Below are 22,500 nucleotides of genomic sequence, written 5' to 3'. Positions count from 1 at the left end.
TATGGTTTGTGAGTGCTATACTGCCACTAAAGTGTGTTTTTGTTCTTCAGTCATCTAAGTGAGAGAGAGGCCGTGGACACAGACCATTTTTAGATATACTGTTGATGTACTGAAAAATGAGGGACTGCTCTGCAACACTCTGCATAAATTTCCAAGGTGTATAGGAGTCTTGGACCTGTATTTTGTAAAATTATCTCAAAATTGATGCCAGATATTGTCTGGTTTAACCCAATGTTTTGATATTAACTGACTTTTTTGTTTCCTGGTGTATTTGTTAAGGGAAGATATCCTGTCCTTTAGTAAAATCAGATAGTGAGATTCTTTGTACTGTCTTGCGTAAGGAAGAAATATCCATATGCTTGATAAGGAGAACAAAGAGCAAGTGTTTTTCCAAAATAGCAGCCGGCACCAGTATCACTGCCAGGCCCTCTTGATGAAAGAGGTACAGAATGGGCTGCAACTTATGAAAGCTGGCAAATGACAAAGAGCGTTTTGTGAGTTTATCTTTCTGTGCATAGGATTCATTTTTGGCTATCCATCTTTATTATTTTACATTTGACAGGTTTTAATTATTATTTTTATTGTTTTATCTCTGGAACCTGTTCAGTACATTCATGTTGTCCACATGACAGAACTGAAACTGTTTGGAATTTAGAGGAATTTTAAAACTCCCTTAATAGACTCCCCTTTTCTGTTCTCACACAACATGTCCTCCCTGTTCTTTTTTTGTTTTTCCACCAAGACATTTCAATGGACATATTTGAAATCCTCCTGGTTCAGAAACTGAAAACACAATAAGCCTTTCAGTTGTGTCTTAAAAACAATATTAAAAATCATATAAATTTAAAATGTATTATTGGCTAAAAGAATGCAAATATTTTACCTTCTAAATATTTTATAAATTAATGTACATCCAAACATATACTTAGATGTTCAAATAATATATTTTATTAAATAAGATAATTAGTTCATCATATTTTGTAAAATTGCATCACACGTGGAGTATCAGTATGGAGTAAACATGAAACCAGTGAATGGAAGAACATTTTTAAGACATCCTTTTCAGGAGATGTCTTAATATTTTGCTTGGATTCTTTACTGTGGTTATAATCTCAGAAAAGAGAGGCATGAGAATTATTCTAGAAATATGAAAAGAAAAGAATGCTCTGGAACACATATTTAACATGTTATGTATGTGTTTCAGGATCCTATTACTCTATGCCATTACTCTTCCATTTGGGTTTGTTTAATCTGTAAAAAAATAGTTGTCTTCTAAACTGAAATTCATTTTAAGCGTGATTCTCTTCATGCTTTAGGCATTTACTTTTCTAATACAGACTATTTGGGAACAGTATAGATAATTTAATTCCCATCATCATATCTTGCTTGTGGCTGTATTATAATAGATAGCTAAATGTTAAGTTGTTAATAAAATTCACTAAGCTGCAGCCTATATTGTTAAAAGTTTTGCTATGGATGTACAGTAATCCATCAGTGCCAACCAGTGTGTTTGGTTTATTCAGAATCATTGTTCCTCGGTTTAAAAAAGAGCAAAACAAACGACTGTCCTATAAACATAACTTCTAATTTGCAATTACAATAATAGAGCTTATTTGCAATTAATAAAAAGCAAGTATGCATGCAAATGGCTCTCAAGCCATGAAAAAATGGGGACATCTGGATACTGATGTGGAGACAAAAAAAGACATACTGTAAGCTGTTAATTTATATTAACCTTCATTAAAGACACTGTTGCATAGTGATTTACTAAAAATAGTAATTTCATTTTTCATCAGTCATTTTTAATTCAATTATTTTTCATCACACTAGACCAAAAGTAAATAATTGTTTGATCTGAAATCTTCCTAGCTATACTAATTTTGCACTGTTAGGTTTATCACATACTGTAGCATTTCACAGAGAGTGTAGTTAGGACACTGGTTAGAACAATATATCAATTTCAGAACTCAATGTTTTGAAATTCTCTTGGTTTAAGTAAATTTAAGTAGGGTAATCACGTAGTAAATAGTTAGTGTTGTCATCAAGTTAAAATAGCAATCCATTAGTCACTTTCCAGATGCTAAGGAACATTTTTTGAGAATGGGATAGTCTGTAGACACTTGACATTAATTTGGCACTCTCTCACTAACTGAGATAGCATGATTTCTTACGATGCTCTAGCCTGCCAGTAGATAAGATTCTTCCACCACATTTCTGAGAGCTGCTGATGCAGAATCAGCTGATGAAATCAAGCTGGTGTTCTGTGAGGAATGAGGAGATCCAGCACGTTGTGGTTGGTTATGTTATGAAAGCTGCAGGATCTGAGATTTGTTTTTATGACGTGTTTAGCTCTGTTTCCAAACAATATGAAAGCATATTTGTTTGCCAGAAAAACAATATTCCTCCTACCCATTACATCATGTGAGGGGGAGACTTAAGTGAGTCATATGAAATGATGTTATTCAGTTAACATGCTATATACTTTTAAAATAAAGTTGTTAAATGCAATAAGGTAGCCCTGCCCATTGACATTTTTAATTTAGCTTGCACCTTCTCCTTGACCTACATCATTTTATTACGGAGTCATGGGTGTTCCATAAAGCATTGTCCAGTCAGACATCTCAAACTTTACTTTTCCTTTGGCAGACTTGACGTGCATGTTTAAAATATTTGCAGTAACACTGAATTTTCAAAACCAATGAGGCATATGTATTTAAGCATTGATTTACATTTCAGCACTATGGCATTTTCCCCATGCATTTATGTTTAGGTTTACTAAAACAAAAACCACATGCTGCTAAATGCCACATAATCTCATGCTCCAGTTGTTCGATAAAAATGCATCTGTTCCTTACATTCTGTCTGTATCCTTGGAGAAGAGAAGACTAATGCATGATTTCACTTCATCACTGCTAACACTTAGTTTTGACATTGTTCCAAATATTTGTTTACTTGTATGTCTGTCTTAAAATGAGTTGCCATCTTGTAGGCACATCTGTATCTTGTACATGGTTCCTTTGTGTTATTTTTCCTATCCGCTATTTCTTTGTATATATGGTTATAAAAAGGGGGTGTTGAATAATTAACAGAGGTTCAATAACATTTGTGACACCAGCATATGTACAAGCACTGTTCCAGGTAAAAAATTATACAACCACTTAATTTTACATGAATCATTTGGTAGATGAACAATAAATAGGTACAGTAATAGTTTAATACCAGGATCTACTAAACAAAACTAACATGCAACACACAAATCACGCAAACTATTTTTTGTAAATTGCTAGCACAAAGCATGAGATCAAAACATCCAACATCCACACTCAATGAGTCTTAATAATCAAATAATGCTTTCTGATGAAGTCATACTTTCATAAAATAAATAATGCTTCAGGGAAAACTTACATTCTCTTCTTGCTAAAAGGAGACAACCACTGGTCCCTATTTATACAGTAAAAGTATCCAGATACAAGCTAGAGTATCAAACTTTGTCTGGTGGGTTTAAAAGGAAAATTAAATATTTCTATAAATAAGAAAAAACTTTTTTCCCTAGTTCCTTCAGTGCTTTATACCTAATAGTTCTTGGTTGGTTGATATGGAGGAATCAAAATGGTGAAGATTTTAATGCTGGAGCTCAAACACTCTTGTCTGCTTGTTTCTCCTCTATCCTATTAAATCCCTTAACAATCTGCCTTTTCAAGGACAGCATTGTTCACTTGAGCTTAACCTGTCCGATCCAGAAGGTCTGGTTTCAGACACACATCTGTTGTCTCTACTTGACTAAGGTTTGCTTATCTGATTAGATAAACCTAGTCTGTGTAAAGACCCTCAACATTTTAGCTCTTTCTAGCAATTCAAATTATAAATGTGACTTTCTGTGAGACTCTTCAATATGAGGAAGAAAGACCCAGTCTGCATACACAAAATATATCCAACACACAAATATATACAGTATAAAACTCACTTAGTACAATAATGATCATTTTGCTGTAGGAGCATATTCGCATCTTGAATGTAAAAAATAACCGTTTTCACTCATAACTCTACACTTTCAAAGACTGATTGACATGACTCTCATTTTGACTTTTAGACCATTTTCATTACACATAATCGTTACCTTAATAATCTGTTGGATTATTTATTCCTAAAATTCACTCTTGCAACATCCGTTAACAAACCAGTGCATGCTTGTCATCAATTCATTTTGTCACTTTGTATTGCAGTACTCAGTTTTTCAGATACTTGGGAAAGAAAATGTTTAGAGACATTTTACAACAATCGTATAAAATGACAGTGAAGTGGTGCTCTGAACCAAGTACTGGACATGGATTTGAAAACAAAGTCTGAATAAATGTACACAAATGAGACCGATATTTTTTTTATCTCAGTAACCTCTACCCTGGAAATATATTTAATTTAAATACCAGTCATATTTACATTATGATTACATTACCTTCTTTAAAATAGAATAACATTTAACCATTGTTAATGTTAAAGTATTGCACTGTTTGTCTGTGTTCCTTTCCTTTTGTTTTGTTTTGTCTATTTCTGATTTCTTTTATTTGAAAAGTTAAATTTAATAAGCTCTTGTCCCCAGTGCAGTATTGCATCATACGTCTGTCAATATACTGTACCACAATTATAAAATTACTTTTACTGGATAAAAGCTGGCAGAAGAACCGTTTCACCTTTGAATAGATCTGTTTGGTCACTGGCTTCTCCATTATCTGATGACATACCGTATGTCCTTAGTATCCATTTGTCTATTTTTCGGACTTTTGCCATTAGTCTTGCCTGTAATGCTTCTGGCTTTAGAGAATCTTTGGACTTTTTGCTTGGTGCAAGAGAATGCTTAAAATTGTGAATGCGATGCTGTGTAATGGCTGGAGATTAACACTCCAAAAACACTCTTAAACTTGCATCTTCTTCTCAAATGTCAGTATACTGTCTGACATGTAATCTTGTGAAATGTGTCCAGCTAAGGTTACCAGCAATGGTGGGAAAAGAAAAAACATTTCAAGTGCACTTTTCTTCATGGTAAATAAAGCACTGTGGTAGCTCTCACACTTCAGAAGATATGGAATTCTGAAGTACTGGCAAATTGTCTTACATGCTGTATGAACCAGGTGAGCCGTTTCTTAGAGTGAGAGACATGGCAACACCAGGTAGAAAATAGCAGCCAAGGGCAACAGAGCAAAAATTACCTTTTGGTTGGTAACAGTTGCTAAGGAAGTTCAAGGAGCTCTAGGTGTTTCTTAAATTTCATTTGTAGGGCGTTCACATATGTTAGGTTTGAAATTGAAATACTCTTATTCTTTTCTGTTGATATTCCTAAGCTTGTTTTGGTAAAGTAAGCATGAGTTAGAGTTCGGCTCTTAAGATTTTTGCAGGGGTTGGGGATTTTGGGGATTTTTTGCCTTTATGCATTTTGTTGGTCAACTCATCTGTCCTGTCTTTAATCAGTTAACATGCTTTGTTGTCTTTACCAAATCTGGCCCAGGATGCAGGAAGTCAGCAGATCGGTTTTCTGTTAGGAAGCTGTGGAGTCACAGTAGCCTTGACTAGTGATGCCTGCCATAAAGGACTGCCGAAAAGCCCAACAGGAGAGATACCACAATTCAAAGGTATTGTTATTTCATTAACTATAATTTATCTTCATCATGCAAAGACCATGTATCTTAGTTTCTTTAATCTAGAATTAATTTATTACAGACAAGGAATTTTGACTTCAGAGCTAAAAACACATTTTTTTAAATCAGTTAAAACCTGGGGAATCTCATAAGAAATTAGTGTTTTAGAAGGCTGCAAAAAGTGCCGTTCAGTTGATGCATCGTGTCTCCTTGCTGTAACAAATCTCCCAGAAAAATCGAGAAAAACTGGTGAAAGAGAGGTCCTTGGAGTTATGCCTTCAAATAGATGAACTGGGAGACCTACAACATGTACACCTTAAATGTATGGATGAGTTAAATTAAATGTATTATGATTCGTGACAGCCAATTTGCTAGGAAACTTGTTAAAAAATTAAATTTAAGTCTTTGTGAATGGTCAACAAGACAGAAGTGTTCCAGTTTTCTTGATGTGGATGCTATTGATTGATGCATTGTGATACCACAACAGCTGTGTTGCTTTACAAAGCAGATGACAGCAAGCTTTATAGCGACATGAGTACCACTATGACTACAGAAAGTGTAGAATGTTAGAGTAGCAATTATAACTAAAACTACATTTTTGTAAACCTGTTTTTCATCAGTTTTTGTTTTAGAATGCCTCTCAGTAGTGGAATAATATGATTTTTTTTAAATGGGAAGTTAACGTTAAGTTTTGGCAAACAAATGGGCTTGATTATCTTACTTATTTGTATTTTTCTGTACTTTTTGGTGTACTGAAACTATTGCCGAATACAGAAAATCATGTGTTTCTTTCTGGTTTAACTTAGCACAATAAAATAAACTGAATTTCCAATAGAAAGACAGGTGTTAGCATTCTTTGTCATTCAGGAGAGAAAATGTATCTGTTTCTCTTTGGCTCTCTTTTCAGGGTGGCCAAAGCTGCTGTGGTTTGTTACAGAGTCTAAACATTTGTCCAAACCTCCTCGAGATTGGTTCCCACATATCAAGGATGCAAATAATGACACTGCCTACATTGAGGTGAGGTCATCAATGGTTTTCATACTGTTAGAACAGAAGCAGAAAACACTCTCTGTTCATTATTTCAGACTTACAGATTAGAATCTATTTACCATCTGGAATTTAAATTGACCGAACAACCTCCTTTTCGGTTGTTACTGAAACTTCTTATCTTCTTATGATCAGTTTGTGAATAAAACCTAAAATATTTCAATATTATGAATTTCTGCAACTGCATTGTGTTATTGTATGCCTACATAAACCAATGTTTTTGCACCAGAACTAACATGTATCCTAATTAACATTGCAATATTAAAGAGTATAGCATATCACCTGTGAGGAATGCTGCTGTTTCTAGTCTCAGCTGTTCAGAAGCTTGGAATTTAATGCATTTTGTTTTTAGTTTTGTTGCAGAGTTTGTTTTAGCAAAAAGATTATATGAAAACCACACATTTCTATTTTTAAAGTGCAATTATGCTCTTTTGATTTAATGTTTGGGTCATATTACTTGTGTGCTCATAAAAAAAACCTTTGTCTCATTCTTGGCAGAATGAAATTATGAAAGTTTCCATTAGCTGTTCGTTATCAAAAGAAGGCTGATGTTTCTGCCATGATACATAGCTATGCATTGTTACAAAATTAGAAAATAATGTAAAATATGTTTACAAATATGTAAAATATTCTTATTTAAAGGGATTTTCAGTAGCAGTAATGGCATCATATTTGTGCTTCCTCAGTGTTTCGTTACTCCTGCCTCCATTTTTCTTGCGGATCAAGTTGCATTTAGACGTGTTTGTTTCTGGGATCCACACTGTTCAAATTAAGTTAAGTTTCCCTTTTTGCAACTGACGCAAGGGAGCAGAACTTGTACTCTGTGTTTGAGAAATGGCCTCTGCCTTTCATTTACAGTGAGACAAAAATAGGGAGCCATAAAGGACATAAAACAGTGGCACTGAGTGCCCTATTAGGGTACTTCACCGGCTTCTTATGTTCTAATCTGGCTCAGGCTTCAGTGGCTTCAGCGGAATTGAATTGGCTTTCTGAGTCCAAGAGGCACAGATTTTCACAGTGTGCTGTATTGTTTGAGACAGACAGAAGGTGTGGCTCTTCTGGGATGGGTTATTTCATGGGTGTTTTGTTCTTATGACTGTTTTTCCTTTACTATTTTCAGCTTAGTCTGGAGAGAATGTTATATAACCTGAAATAACAAATGCATTGCTGTTGCGTTAATGTATACCCTTTTTGTATTTATTTTTGCTATTTAAGTAAATAAAGTATGATGGATACTATGAGGTGTAAGTGAATGTAAGTGAATATACTGTAAGTGGTGATTCATAATGTAATTTATTGCTTTTCTGTGTTTTCCATCGCATTTCAGATTTTTTACATTATTGCAATCAGATAGAAAATAGATTAGGAATAGTATAGACCTTCTAAATGTACAGAGTACTTACAAAGAATTGGATATGTTTAGCATGGAATTATCCATATTATATATACTGTAGATGCCACTTAAATACTGTAACTGTCTAATACAATGATGAGGATTTCTTGCTGTAGAGAAAAAGTTTATATAGGTAGAGAAACTTCGCACAAATGATCTCTCTTAAAGTAGGGGAATAACACTAAAACTTAGAAGCTAATTTTTGTCAGGAACAGTGTTTCAGTAGGTCAGTGTAATGTATTTTATTGTTTTAAAATGAATGTCAATGTTCTAACACTGTTAAACAGTACAAGACCTGCAAGGATGGGAGTGTGCTGGGAGTGACTGTGACAAGGATTGCTTTGCTCACCCATTGTCAGGCCCTCACTCAAGCCTGTGGATATACAGAAGGTTGGTTCCATCTTCCCAATCTGATAGACATGCAACAAACATGTGGATTTTATACTTACTTCATATATTATAAAATAAAATTGTCGTAACATCTCAAGACCATACATAGAACTACAGTATAATGCTTTATAGTATATGTTTTGCATGTTTTTAAAGTGTAAGTACAGTACTTTTAATCCTTTTATGGTAAGAAGTGAAAATATAATGTGTTTTGTCTTTGACAGCTGAGACCATTGTGAATGTATTAGACTTTAAGAAGGATGTTGGCCTGTGGCATGGCATTCTCACAGTAGGTTCTCTTTTTTTGCTACTTTGGTATTAACTTATTTTATAACAATACACATACTGAGAAGACCAAAAAAATCCAATCTGGGTTTATCACATTTTTCCTTGATTCTTTATTCCTGTATATTGAGAATTTTCACATACACTGAGTGAACAAAGCATTAGGGAGGCCTTCCTAATATTGCTTTGCACCCCCTTTTGCTCTCAGAAGAGCCTCAGGTCGTTGGGGCATGGACTCAACAAGGTGTTGAAAGCTTTCCACGGGGATGGTGGCCCAAGCCGACTCCAGTGCTTCCCACAGTTGTGTTGAGTTGGCTGATAGTGGATCTCTGCTCCAAATAGCATCATTCCCATGGATGTTCAATTGGATTGAGATCTGGTGACTTGGCAGGCCACTGCATTAAGATGAATTCATTGTCATGTTCATGGAACCATTCCTGGACAATTGTGGAATGGGGCATTATCCTGCTGAAATAAATCCATTTACAGATTGATACACTGCTGCCATGAAGGGATGCAGCTGATTGGCAGTGATGGTCAGATATCCTATGGCATTCAAATGTTGCTCCATTTTTATTAAGGAGCCCACTGAGTGCCATGAAAATACTCCCCACACAATCACACCACCACCACCACTGTATGTTGATACATGGCATGATGGATGCATCAGTCCTTCCATCAGTGTGAAAAGGCGGGTACCAGGATTCATCAGTCCAGGCTATGTTTTTCCAATTCTCTAGTATCCAATGTTTTCGTTCCTTCTTGTTTTTTGCTGAAAGAACTGGAACTCTTAAGGTTAATGGCTGCCATACCCCATCCGTCAAGGTACGATGAGTTGTGTGTTCTTGTATGGGTCTTTCGGCAGCAGTGTTGTACAGGGCTATCAGTTGACTAACTGTAGACCGTCTGTTGATCTGCACAATTCATGTCAGCCTTCTTTCACCTCTTTCATCAATGTGCTGCTTTCGACCACTGGCCTGCTGTTGGCTGGATGTCTTTTTAGCGGTGGACTATTCCAGATACACAAAGAACACTACTGAGCTTGAAAACCCCCGTGGCATTGTAGTTTTTGACATACTTACACCAGTGCCCATTCTGCCTCACATACACAATCCGTGTCTCAGTGATCTCCAGCCTCAAAAATCCTTCTTTATCCTGTCTCCTCCCCTTCATCTACTTTGAAGTGTAGCTAAGGTCCAGGAGACCATAGCTTTCACCTGGACTTACCTGGTCCATTTCAAGGAAAGAGCAGGTGTCGCTAATGTTTTGTACACTCTTTGTATTTTGTCTAGTACTGATAAATAAGCAAGTCACTTTTCATTCAGTAAGTGTTTAGTATCTGATAAGATATTACTGTCTGATGGATACATTTTACAGTGTGGAGAATCCTAGTTTTTAGGCAAATTAATTCTTTATGGCAAAATACTTTTAAAATAATTTTAGTGAAATAGGAACTGTGTGAGTTTCATTTTGGTATATTTTGTATATTTGGTATAACAGTATCTGATGGTTATATTTTTTAATATCAGTGGTCATGACATGCTATGCTATTTCTAACCACCTGTATGACTTGCAAAGCTAGTTTAAAGACACTGACTGTGTGGAGTTTTGATTTCATGGGCAGTGTGAAGCTCTAAACAGGTACCAGATACTCCTAATTACCTTAGAACCTCCAGGTCAGAGAAGACTTTATTAATTGGCTAAATGTGTTAATCACTTCACCATGTCAAAAGCTGATTATTTTTAACCTTTCATTCTGTCATTGTTTCTTTACATGCCCCTTAATGTTAAATGACACTGCAATTACCTGAAATGGCTTATTTTTGTTGTGCAGTGCAACACTTCATGTCAGAGTAATTAAAATGATAATGAAGGTGTAATGTCATGAAAGCCGTAGGGATCATTTGATTCATAAATATGGAAGTTAATGGGCCCTATTTAAAAGTCAATTTGAGAAGTTCATTTTTTCCAGTCTTTTCAAAGAAACATGAAAAGCATCAACATAAATAGCTTTGGGTAGAATTAGAAGATTTGTTTAATCTGAGTTATCTTGATTGCTTCTTGCATAGATCACTTTACAAATTAATTCAGATACTGCAGGGAAACTTTAACAAATGATGCCAAATAACCACTATAGCTTTACCTAAGTACAAGCAGTAATATAATGTTTTTCTCTTTCAGAGTGTCATGAACATGATGCATGTTATCAGTATCCCCTATTCCCTAATGAAGGTGAACCCTCTTTCCTGGATACAGAAAGTTTGTCAATACAAAGGTTTGTATACATTCACAGTCTATATGTAAGCTAAACAAAGTCTTACCACATTCAGTATTAACAGTCTGCCTAATCAGTAAAACACTACAGACCTACCTTGAGTACTGCACCTGTTCTTGTTCAATTTAGATTTACTTACACAGTTTTAAAACCACTAAGTGAAATATTCAAGAGCTGTGCACTTTGAAACTCATTTGCATGAAGCTGAAGCATTTTTTAACTAACCTTTTGATGTTGTTTGATCAAAAGCCAACCGATTTTCTTAAAAGTTTGGTAGGGTGCAAGATTAAAGGAATGTTCCAAGTTTATTTTATTTTCATGCCTAAATGTAACTGTTATCTTGAAGATTAGTCACCAAATACAACTCAAGTGAACTGATGCAATAAATCATGCAAAAAGTGTGAATATTTTAGAGGATACTGCAGATGGCTTCTGAGGTGCCTAAAAGTGCATACATTATATTATCCTTGTTGCCTTTTTTTGTATTTTAAATTTATAATTAGAAGAGGGATATTTTTTCAGTCTTTGCAGGGCTTTCTGGCACGAATGTGAAGTATTATACCGTGCGCTTTTCTGTGTTTCCGCTTTCAGCAAAAGTAGCATGTGTGAAGTCGAGAGATATGCACTGGGCCTTGGTGGCACATCGAGACCAACGAGACATCAACCTCAGCTCCTTGCGCATGTTAATTGTGGCTGATGGATCCAACCCCTGTGAGTTAGATTCCAAGATTCATCTGTCTATCGATTTTCCAACGTTCATCCTATTCGGGTTGTGGGGGAGGCGGAGCCTATCTCAGCAACCAGTAGGCGCAAGGCAAGACCTGGGCAAGATGCCAGTCTTTGTCAGGACATACATAGACACAAACGTACACATTTTCCCAAAGCCAATTAACCTACCAGGATGTCTTTGCACTGTGGTAAGAAACCAGAGTTCCAGTTATTCAACCTAGGGCCCAGGGCTGTGAGGCAGCATTGCTAACCAGGACACCACTGTGCCACCCTGATTCTAAGATCTCCCTCAAATAAATCAAAAAAGAAAACATAAGTTTGTGATCTTTTAATCAGTGGCATTGAGAGAATCCAGTGAAATAAATAAAATTGAATAATGTACCTCCTGAAAAGCGCAATGCTTTTGCAATGATTTCCAGTAATAGAATCATCCTACGTAAGATTAGAGTAAGGACCCCTATATCTTGCAAAGAGTACATGTTAATAATAATAATAATAATTGCTTACGCTTATACGGCGCTTTTCTGGACACTCAACTCAAAGCTCTTTACAGGTGACCATTTAATCTAATTGATCAAATATCAGACTTTTCTATAGGTTATATGAAAACCACAGAAAAGTAGTTACAGGTTTTAGAATCAGTAGTAAATTTACTGTTTAAGCAACAGCGTTAGGAAAAACATTGTCACCAATGTTGGAAAAAAACAGCAGCAAGCAGTATGAATATATTTAAACACAGCATGAGAGAAATTGTTTTAAGGGAACTGATGAGTCAGAATGATGTTCCAGACTGAATAGCTTTCTGTGCATGGCATCATTCCAAACAAAAACTCCACTGGAGCTATCCATCGAAACCGGCAATAAGTCCAATCCTGTATTCATTCTAAATCTTTAAATATAGTATTCCATACGAAGTAATAAAATATTTTTTGTTCACTATTTTTTTATTGTACAGTCTTAAATTCGTTCTTGCTGACAATTCTGCCATCATATTTTCCCCCTAGGGTCTATATCTTCCTGCGATGCATTCCTCAATGTCTTCCAGAGCAAGGGACTGCGTGCAGAGGTCATCTGTCCTTGTGCCAGCTCTCCGGAGGCTCTCACAGTTGCCATTCGAAGGTATGGAGCTCTGAGAGACAGCTCATGAGCTCATGTAACAGCCTCTGCAAGTCTGATTATGTATCTTAAGGTGGTCACACTTTTAGCACAGATGCCTCTTATTACTATCTAACCTTAGTATGTTAGGAGTTCAGGCTATGGTTAGAATTATGGTTTTGTTACTAACATCTCATGAATACGCAGTTAGAGCTAGGTTTATCGAAGTAAATCCTTTATTTATAAGATTTTTAGAAAGGAAATTTGCACCACTTGGTCTCCTCTACAACCTATGAAGTTCTAGACTTTAAATGTTTAAAGACAGTTTCAGTTCCATTCACATATTAATTTATGAAGGTGTCTATGCTCCTTAAATTATCAAAAGAAGTGTAATTAAAATGAAGAGAACTCACTAAGCTGTACAGCTGCTAATTAAGCTCATTCAGAATTCTTCAGACACTTTGTACATTCTGTATATTACAAGAGAATGCACACATACATAAAAGTGTTATAATTTAATACAAGTAGAAAGTTTTATTTTGTGAGGACGTCACTTGTAATTTTTTAATGATTGATATCCAGCCACAGGCGAAGATCTTTAGCCACAGAGCCACCGCACTGCCACGGTGTTAATAACGTATGCGATGAAGGGCCCTACAGTATATAAGAGAAAGGCTGTTGTTTATAATTTTATTTGTGTAGTTCCAGGATGCCTGTAAGGGGGGTTCTGTTGAAAGTGGTGTTGAAATACTGGTATGTTTTGGCAGGCCAACAGATGACACCAATCAGCCCCCTGGTAGAGGAGTTCTTTCCATGCAGGGCTTGAGCCATGGGGTGATCCGAGTGGATTCTGAAGAAAAGCTGTCAGTTCTGACGGTGCAGGATGTGGGCACAGTCATGCCAGGAGGTACATCAACAGTAATGGCCCCACTTGTACTCAGATGACAAATATTAATGTATTTTAGTATTTTACAATATCTACTCAGGATCCAATTTACTTTTCACTCAAACTAGAAATTTGTGAAAAAAGTGTCTTTATTTTTTACCAAAACAAATCATTTTCACACTCAGTTGTTTTCTGCTAAGGTTTAATGCTGTCTGTTATTTGCACTACGCATTTGTTGTGGTGTTTGTGAGTGATAAAGTTCAGTTTGCACATAGCACTGGCTGAAAAGGGTGTTAATTTTGTGTATTTCTGCTTATTCCACTACATATTGCCACCAGATGAGTCACAGTGTTTCAGCACTGCAAAATTTAATACAGACAGACTTATAACTTTTGGCCAACCAATGCATTTTTTCAAGTTCAGAATACCAATCAATTCTCCATGAGATCCATGTTGCTCTTTAATAGGCAAAACTGCTAGCATTCTTCAGATGGTTTGTATTTAGGCTTTCTGGAAATCATTTCAAATTAAATCAGATTTTGTAACAGCTCTTTTAAATTTATAACTGAAAAGTTAATTACAACTCTTTTTCTTCCCCATGTTAGAAGAATACTTAGTTATATTATCTCATTCTGTTTGTGCTGTACACTATTGTAGATTTGATTGCTCCTCTTTGCCTATTTTCAGTTGATGTGTGGAATTACTGAGGGGTTAAAGGCAAAACAGTGGGTTCTAAGAAATGTTCTAGAAGGTTGGCAATCAAATCTAATAGAATATCCGCTCGTGTTTGCAGCTCTCATGTGTGTTGTGAAGCCAGATGGGGTCCCACAGTTATGCAGAACAGATGAAATTGGAGAGCTGTGTGTGTGCTCTATAGCCACAGGTACCTCTTACTATGGCCTCTCAGGCATGACCAAGAATACCTTTGAGGTAAGTAAATATAATTATGCTTGCATGGAATTTTCATTACCTTACTTTATTCCTGGACCCTTGAAAAGGAGATTCGAACAGCATTCCTGAAATGTTTCTTAATAGTTTTTGGAATGGTAAAGTTCAACCTCATTACAGTGTCAGAAATATTCCCTTGACATCAAGTGATGCATTGAGAAGCACAAGATATGGCTTAGAAAAGGACTGAGATAATGTATGATTGGTGTTTGATATATAGGTTTTATGCAGCCAGAGTTTATGAAGTTTTGAAGGATTAGGAAATCCTCTTTTTTTTACATTATAAACATCAACAACATTGCCTTCCCGACAAGCTGTATTCCCACAATATCAGACTCCACATAAATAATTATGATTTATGCATGTTAGCAAAGTATGATCTAACCTTCAAGCCAGTTTCTGAACTGCAACATAAAATGTTTGGTGATTCAGTTTAATTTCCATTCCTATGTTAATTTATTACCTCGAGTATGGGACATAAAATATCAAAACAATTGTAATGCAATTAGACATGATATCGCAGAGGTACTTGGGAAACAATTGACAGAGCACTGTAATTAACCTTGTCCCTTTCAAGGTTATTTTTAACTAGGTATTTGGTAATGAACAAACTTACCTCTATTTCAGAGACACATTGGTAGAACTTACAATTCCTTTCTGTTTTTGACAGGTATTCCCAATGACTAGCTCTGGGGGCCCCATTAGTGAATACCCTTTCACCAGGACTGGCTTGCTGGGGTTTGTAGGCCCGGGAGGGCTGGTCTTCATTGCTGGCAAAATGGATGGGCTGATGGTAGTTAGTGGACGGAGACACAATGCTGACGACATTGTAGCCACAGCCCTGGCAGTCGAGCCCATGAAGTTTGTGTACAGAGGCAGGTAAGTAAAAGGTCTCTGTTAGTGTTCCCAGCCATATTAGAAAAAAACTGCCTTTGATGCAGAGGTAGAAGACAAAGCACAGGATATAAGACCAAATGCATTTGAATTTGGTAGATTCCTTTCATATTTAATTGTTACACCTCACTTTATAGTTTGTTTTTCATTCATGAAAGGCATATATATAATTACTAACATACCAAACAAGTTCTTTCTTACAAGCAACATACGTTTTTCTGTGACACTTCGGGTTCTGGTCCATTGACCAATTGTCTTCTTCTCCATTCTGGAGAATGTACAGTAGGCCAGACAGCATCTGCCATCTTGTTTGAACATTGCCTGAACTAAAAGAGCATCACAACATGTGGTATTAGAATCGTCAATTGTATCTTGTTCAGTTACAGTAGGCAAGTGCTTGTCAGTGTCGATGTGTAACTTAATGGGTAATGTTGATGCTAAATTCTTTCTTGTTTCTAATAATTTCACTCTCTGTCAGTATTACTACACTTTAAAAGGTGGACTTGGATGTGAGTGGACATGGCTTAAGGAGAAATAAGAATAACAAAAAAGAAATTCTGTTGAAAATAAACAACTTTTTCATTTTTTAAATATAATGGATCCTTTCCACAAAAGCTAGCAATGGCTAGTTACAGAAAATAGTAATAATTTCACTATTTCACATTTCACAGTAATTAGTTACTATTAAAATAGTAAAATAGTGATTATGCTATGACTATACTAATAAAGTACCTGACATTCAAAACAAAAAGGTTTTGACTATTCTGTTGGGGTTAACAGGATAGCTGTATTTTCCATCACTGTCCTTCACGATGAGCGGATAGTTATCGTTGCTGAGCAGAGACCAGACTCCACAGAGGAGGACAGCTTCCAGTGGATGAGTCGAGTGCTGCAGGTAAGAAATGACACAAAGTCCCGTTTGTCTTCCCTAATACACTTTGTCTATTTGTAGGCTATGATAGGTCTTCACATGCTGTGCTATATTTGCCGTGTGCAGAGAGATGTCACTGTGGGGGCTTCACAGACTTTAAAAAGTGTTGTCTGTGTAATCAAATTAATTTTAGGATGTTAACACATCTTTATACAAATGTATTCTCAGAGGAATTAAACATTTGTGTTCTCTTAAAATAATAAAATATTTAGAACACAGAATAAGAATCAGTTCTTGCTTTTACATCCTGCTTTTTTTTGGCCACTGTAACAGTTATGAAAAGTGTTTCACTGTTAGATAGTTGCATCAATGCTTGTGTCCAGAATACTTGTGTTTCATGACTTGTGGTTTTCTTTAAAGCATTGTCATACAGTATGTGTATCCTAACAAATAATACATAGAGAAGGTGATCATGATGGTTCTGATTGTGTAGTTCACTTTGTAATGTCTGTCATTGTTTATTAAAAAAAATCATTTTGACATACAATTTCATACTTTTAATTAACCATGACTTGCTAAACATAAATTTGTTTTTAAATAACCTTGTCCCTTGCTTTGTTTATCTTCAGATCATATATTTTATTTTAAATATTTTATATTTTCAGGCAATAGACAGCATACACCAAGTGGGAATATACTGCTTGGCCCTAGTTCCCGCCAACACCCTCCCCAAAACTCCGCTGGGAGGGATCCATCTATCAGAAACCAAGCAGCTCTTCCTGGAAGGCTCTTTGCATCCTTGCAATGTGTTGATGTGTCCACACACCTGTGTAACAAATCTGCCCAAGCCAAGACAAAAGCAACCAGGTGAATTTGTCACTTAACAAAGCAAGACGGGGTCTGGTCAGTCCTGGGATCTGTTATGTCAATACTAAAAAAGGCAAGCTCTGGATCCTCAGTAATGCACATCCACTGGTGTGAACATTTACTGATGTGTAAGGTAAGGCACATCTGATAAATTACTGCTTTAAAATGTTGGTCTTGCCACATGGTTGATCTTGGCCAGAGACTCACGGGGGAACAATACTGGCCTCAGGGTCTGAAGAACATGAGAGGTAAAGGTACCAGGAATCGATTCAATTCATATGGTGTGGATGGATTGTAAATATAGATTATAGCCCTAAGGGTTTAACAACTCTCTTGATTGAGTTCATTTGGTCAACATGGGTGTTGACAGCAAGACCATAAGCATAGACTTTTTATAATGCATTGTCCTCCTCCTTTGCCGTTTGTGGTGGGAGTAACCATGAAGTGGCAGGAACACCTAATGGGATGCATGAAGGAATAAATGAAAAGTATTTATTTCAGTCGTAGGTGGTTTTTCTGAGGTCAGTCTTCTTCAGTTCCTTAACTCTCTACATTGCAATGAACATCTTTTTGAAAAAAAGGGAAAATCTAAGCTGACTCCCTTTAAATGTATTAAATTAAAGTTAACTCCCTTTAAATTAAATGTAATTAAATCCCATAAAACATTGCAGCTAAGAACAGTTATGTTTTTACACACTGTGCTTCCTGCAATATAAAAACACTAAAACTTTTACACTCATCTGGTGGAGATTTGAAGCTGCTTTTTGAAGCTATTCTCCATTGATGGCTCATTTCAACATATTGTGTAGAGTCTGTAGATAAATCAGAGATCTTCTACTACTGTATGTGAGTGACTGCATCAGTGTACATTTCATCCATTCTCATGTTTGCAGTATATGCACAAGGTCAGACAGTTGTCCCAAGTGTTCTGAGTTATAAGCAGTGTTGATTCATTTGAAGATTATGTTGTCTGTCAGTTCTGAAACATTTTTTTCCATACATTACCTCACTTAATCTGGGTTGTACTGCAAGTCCATTTCCTTTTAAAATGTTATTGTGGAGGTTCCTGAGTGGTTCAACAGGTGAAGGCACTGGTTTCAGGCTGGATTATTCAACTTTCACAAGTTTAATTCCGGGTCATGGCATTAAAGAGCTGTGACCAGGATTCCCAGGTTTGTAGCTCAATTAGCTCAGCTCCACCGGGAATAGGATTGATATTAATCAATCAGGGTGGTATCAGCACCTGGTGGAAAAAAAAAAACTGACCATTGTGACAACTTGTCTGCGAGCTTGGGGGAAGGTTGGCGAGGAACGCACCTCTCCTCCAATAGGTTTTGAATTTCCTGCTTGTTGCTGTGGAGCTTGCAGCATAGCAACTCATAGGAACCTGTCCATGCTGTCCCATTTTCCCTTTGTGGGTACAGGGGGTCTTCACTGTAAACAGCGCAGTGGGGAAAACATGTTCAGTATAAAAAGTACTGATGCGTCATTCACATCAAAGTTTGTTTCAGTTAACATCTAAAGATCTCAATAATCTTGATGAATTAAATGGTATAAACAGCAGTTGGTTCAGCTGAGCACTTCCAACATCATTTGGAATGAAAACCATCAGGCTGGGGTGCATTTGCTCAGTGGAGTGGCCCTTCATTGTTCTTTAGGGACAGTATCAAGCACACCTTTTTAGATGTTGGTAAGAAGTAGCACGGACATCGATAGCTCAAGGGAGAAGGTAATTTAAGGGGATTTCTGATCAATCTCAGTCTCAACCGTCTCAACGGTCTCAACGGTTTGAATTCTTATAATTGCAAATTCTGTTAATTGCAAAGTTGTGTCCCCAGTCAGAAATTTTACGGATCACAAGGAAGTCTGTCACTGGTAGTTTCTGCTAAATGCAATTAATAACAGCGATAATTGGTGTGCTGTGTGCTATGGCTGTAGGAAGCGAATAGTATTTAAATATAGAGGCATGTGGAGTGGTTTGCTCCACTGTAGCTCATGTTGAATAAAACACCAGACAGTATTAATACCACATTAAACGATGAGCAAAGTAATGAACTGTGTGTGAGATGGCAGTTTGAATCAGGCACTGCATTAGAGATGGAGCTATCTGATTTAAGGCTGTCTCACCCATCAGTGGTAGTCTAACAGTGTGTAGACTGGAAAGCAAGGAAAAGGACGGGGGCTGTGACCTTGCAATTAATGACTTAATATATCTTGTGTGGTTCCTTATCTTCTATGTTAATATGTCTTTATAGGAGAAAATGAACAGAAATTCCTATAAATTAACTTCCATCCTGTCTTACGTGCTGTCTCACAGCATGTAGATGAAGATTTGATGGCTTCAGCAGATGGTTTTAATTTCAAATTTCAAATATTTATGTGGGTCAATTTAAAGTGAACTTGGATATAACAAAATTTGTTGTGTAAGTCCAGAAATCAGCTTGTATGGCTTATTTCACCCAGTGAGACTGCCACTCTGTGCTCTGTGCTCTCCTGCTCATCAGGCACACCTATGTCAAACAGGAACTCATGTATTGTGATGGTGTCTTGCAGAAATCGGTCCTGCCTCTGTGATGGTGGGGAACCTGGTATCTGGGAAGAGAATAGCGCAGGCCAGCGGCAGAGATCTGGGCCAGATAGAAGACAATGATCAGGCAAGAAAGGTGTGTGTGCGTAACCCAGACCAAAAGGGCTTGATTTTCAATTAACATCCACTAAGCAATAAATTAAACTGTGCAATGAGTGCTTGCAATCAGTAGCTCATTCCATGTTTAATTTACCGTAGTTGTTTCCATAAGTTGCATTTGCATACGTCTTTTATGAATCCTAGCTGTTTTGTCATTTAATTCATTTCCTTCATAATGATCTGCTTCCTTTGATCAAAGGGATCAGATACGTGAGCCCAGATTAAATGAAATCTTCAAATCACGCTCCCTTACAAACTACAAGTCAGTACTTTGTTTGCTAGGAGTTGCTTCCTTGCTCTCAATGGAAACCTATGCGATCCAGTATTAGGTTTGAAATGTGTCACTGGCGCCTGAGTTGAAGGTTACATTTAATTATTCTGTTGTTTTTCATTCTAGTTTAAATTGGATGCACTGGATTCATTTGATTATGATCACCTGCTTCAACATCCTTTGTCCATTGGGTGATAGGGAAGTAGGCTTGTTTTAGAAGTATATATACATTTGCCTCAGCATAACTATCTTACTGTCCAATCATGGTCTTGGAGAACCACACATCTGCTGGTTTTGTGTTCCCGTCATGCTCTCAGTTACAAAATCTGACCTTTATTTGAAATAATACAGAGTAATATAAGAGTAATTTTAACTGTTTTCAGCTGTTGCCTTTTTGACTTTTGCGTTATTGCAATTACAAAAAAAAAACATTTGATTAGAAAAGCAAAACTCATAAATATTCCAATCAAGCAACTTGTTAGTTCAATTAAGGCTTCAGTTCGGTAAATAAGATTAGCTGGAATGAAAACTAGCAAGTGTTTTGTCCTCTAGGATCAAAGGTGAGAACCCCTAGTCCACGTGTTTAACTGAATAGTGAGTGAATAGCAGTTTGATTTCACACACATAGTCTCTAGTTATTATGCCATACATCTGTAGTTTCTTAATAAGTAAATAAAAAATGCAGGTGCCCTCCCAGTTACGTAAGAGTTACATTCTGCACAACTTTAGCTACGAACGTCAAAATGTTCTTAATTTGGAACACACGCTTATACAGTTTGTTCAAACTTAAAATTGTTTTCATTATCATCATTATTACATAACTGTAGTAATACAAAATTACAGTATTACAATATCATTACAGAACCGTAGTAGCTCAGATGGCAAGGGCGTCCGGCTCCTGACTGGAAGGTCCCGGGTTCAATCCCAGGTAGGGGCAAGCGATGGAGCTTGCTCTAATTCCTGCCAGAATTAGGTCCACACAAGTCCGCTCAGCCCGGTTAATCCTTCTAGGGGGTAATAGGCTGGCTGGAGTGTGATGCTGACCACATCACCTCCACTTCCAGTGCCGGATGGTTGAGAAAAATGGTGGCCCTTGCCCCCCATTCCCCATGTGCCTTTATGGCCTAAAAGGGGACCTAACTCACCTACCTACAGTATTATTACAGTAAACAGCACAAAACTATAGTCTTCTGCCCCCCCCCCCATGCTGATAGACATCTGGGACAGTTATTTAACCTCCACCCTTCACCCTCTAAGAGTAAGAGCTCCTCCTGGGGTGTTAGTGAATGCAACACTCTTTCTCTTTCTCAACCCCTCTCTGGCACTGGCATGCACCTGTTAATTATTAAATAGAGTAAACCCCTGTGCGCCGTCAATCCTCCTGTCCTGCTTCTGCTGCTCCTCACAAACACACAGTGTAAGGAGAAAACCACAACAGTCTTTAATAATACAGTTGTGACTCATGCAAAAAGCATGGCAAAAAATATGTAATGTGGAACTTCATATGCCTTAATTCCTGGTGTTGTTTTGTTTTTCACATCACTAGAATGTTTTTCAGTCCTAACTGAAAAAGGTAGAACTGCAAACACAAAATGGAAATCATTCCAGACAACACTTAACAAGGTGTAAGAGAAAAAAATAATGCGAGGATGGAGGTCACACATTAGTATTTATGTAATTTGGGTACCTGTTATCTTTTTTTTTTAATTTTTGGAGCTTAGGTGATGGAATCTCATCATTTGAAAGACAGAGCATGAACTGTGTTATTACTGTGTGTTATTCTTGATTATGATAATAAATGAGTTCAAATTCCAAACTGTGGACATTATTATATAGCAAATTGATAGGTTAGAGTTTTAGTCATTCATCCTGAATGTACAAGCAGGTTCTTGGATAACTGCCTGAATCACGATCACAGGCTGCTATCTTTTAAATTCATGTCTCATGAGAAAGAAAAGAACTACCTACTTTCCCATCATTATTTCATGCCTTCATCTGCCATCGTCTGTATTTTCTGCTGCTATATGCCAGTGTCTTTTTGATATTCGGCCTTTAGTTCTTCTCTCTTCCTTTATATGGTTGGTTTAAATACATGAATTTAAGGATCAGAAGTAGACAGACTTAACTGCCAATGGTATGTATTATAATATTGAGAATGATAATGTTATAATCCATTCACAATTTTTATTTAGCACAGTGCCTCAAATTAGAAATAATAATCTTGGTTAAATTA

The 22,500-nt window shown here is 36.7% G+C and overlaps 1 protein-coding gene across 11 annotated transcripts in view; it reads left to right on the top strand.

The window, feature by feature from the left end:
- dip2ca (disco-interacting protein 2 homolog Ca) overlaps window positions 1-22,500 on the top strand; it is a 222,912-nt gene that overhangs the window by 164,973 nt on the left and 35,439 nt on the right. For all 11 annotated transcript variants that reach the window (XM_069190998.1, XM_069190995.1, XM_015354823.2 and 8 more), the window contains 13 exons: window positions 5,501-5,624; window positions 6,538-6,647; window positions 8,358-8,460; window positions 8,685-8,749; window positions 10,927-11,020; window positions 11,612-11,731; window positions 12,754-12,868; window positions 13,612-13,751; window positions 14,524-14,660; window positions 15,349-15,557; window positions 16,353-16,467; window positions 17,109-17,310; window positions 19,864-19,973. In XM_069190998.1, coding sequence (XP_069047099.1) covers window positions 5,501-5,624; window positions 6,538-6,647; window positions 8,358-8,460; window positions 8,685-8,749; window positions 10,927-11,020; window positions 11,612-11,731; window positions 12,754-12,868; window positions 13,612-13,751; window positions 14,524-14,660; window positions 15,349-15,557; window positions 16,353-16,467; window positions 17,109-17,310; window positions 19,864-19,973 — 1,644 coding nt within the window. The remainder of the gene's footprint in view (window positions 1-5,500; window positions 5,625-6,537; window positions 6,648-8,357; window positions 8,461-8,684; window positions 8,750-10,926; window positions 11,021-11,611; window positions 11,732-12,753; window positions 12,869-13,611; window positions 13,752-14,523; window positions 14,661-15,348; window positions 15,558-16,352; window positions 16,468-17,108; window positions 17,311-19,863; window positions 19,974-22,500) is intronic.

This window comes from Lepisosteus oculatus, chromosome 6, assembly GCF_040954835.1.
Source record: "Lepisosteus oculatus isolate fLepOcu1 chromosome 6, fLepOcu1.hap2, whole genome shotgun sequence".
Taxonomy (NCBI): domain Eukaryota; kingdom Metazoa; phylum Chordata; class Actinopteri; order Semionotiformes; family Lepisosteidae; genus Lepisosteus; species Lepisosteus oculatus.
Note: the sequence above shows the minus strand (reverse complement) of the source record. Positions and strands in the feature narration are given on the sequence as shown.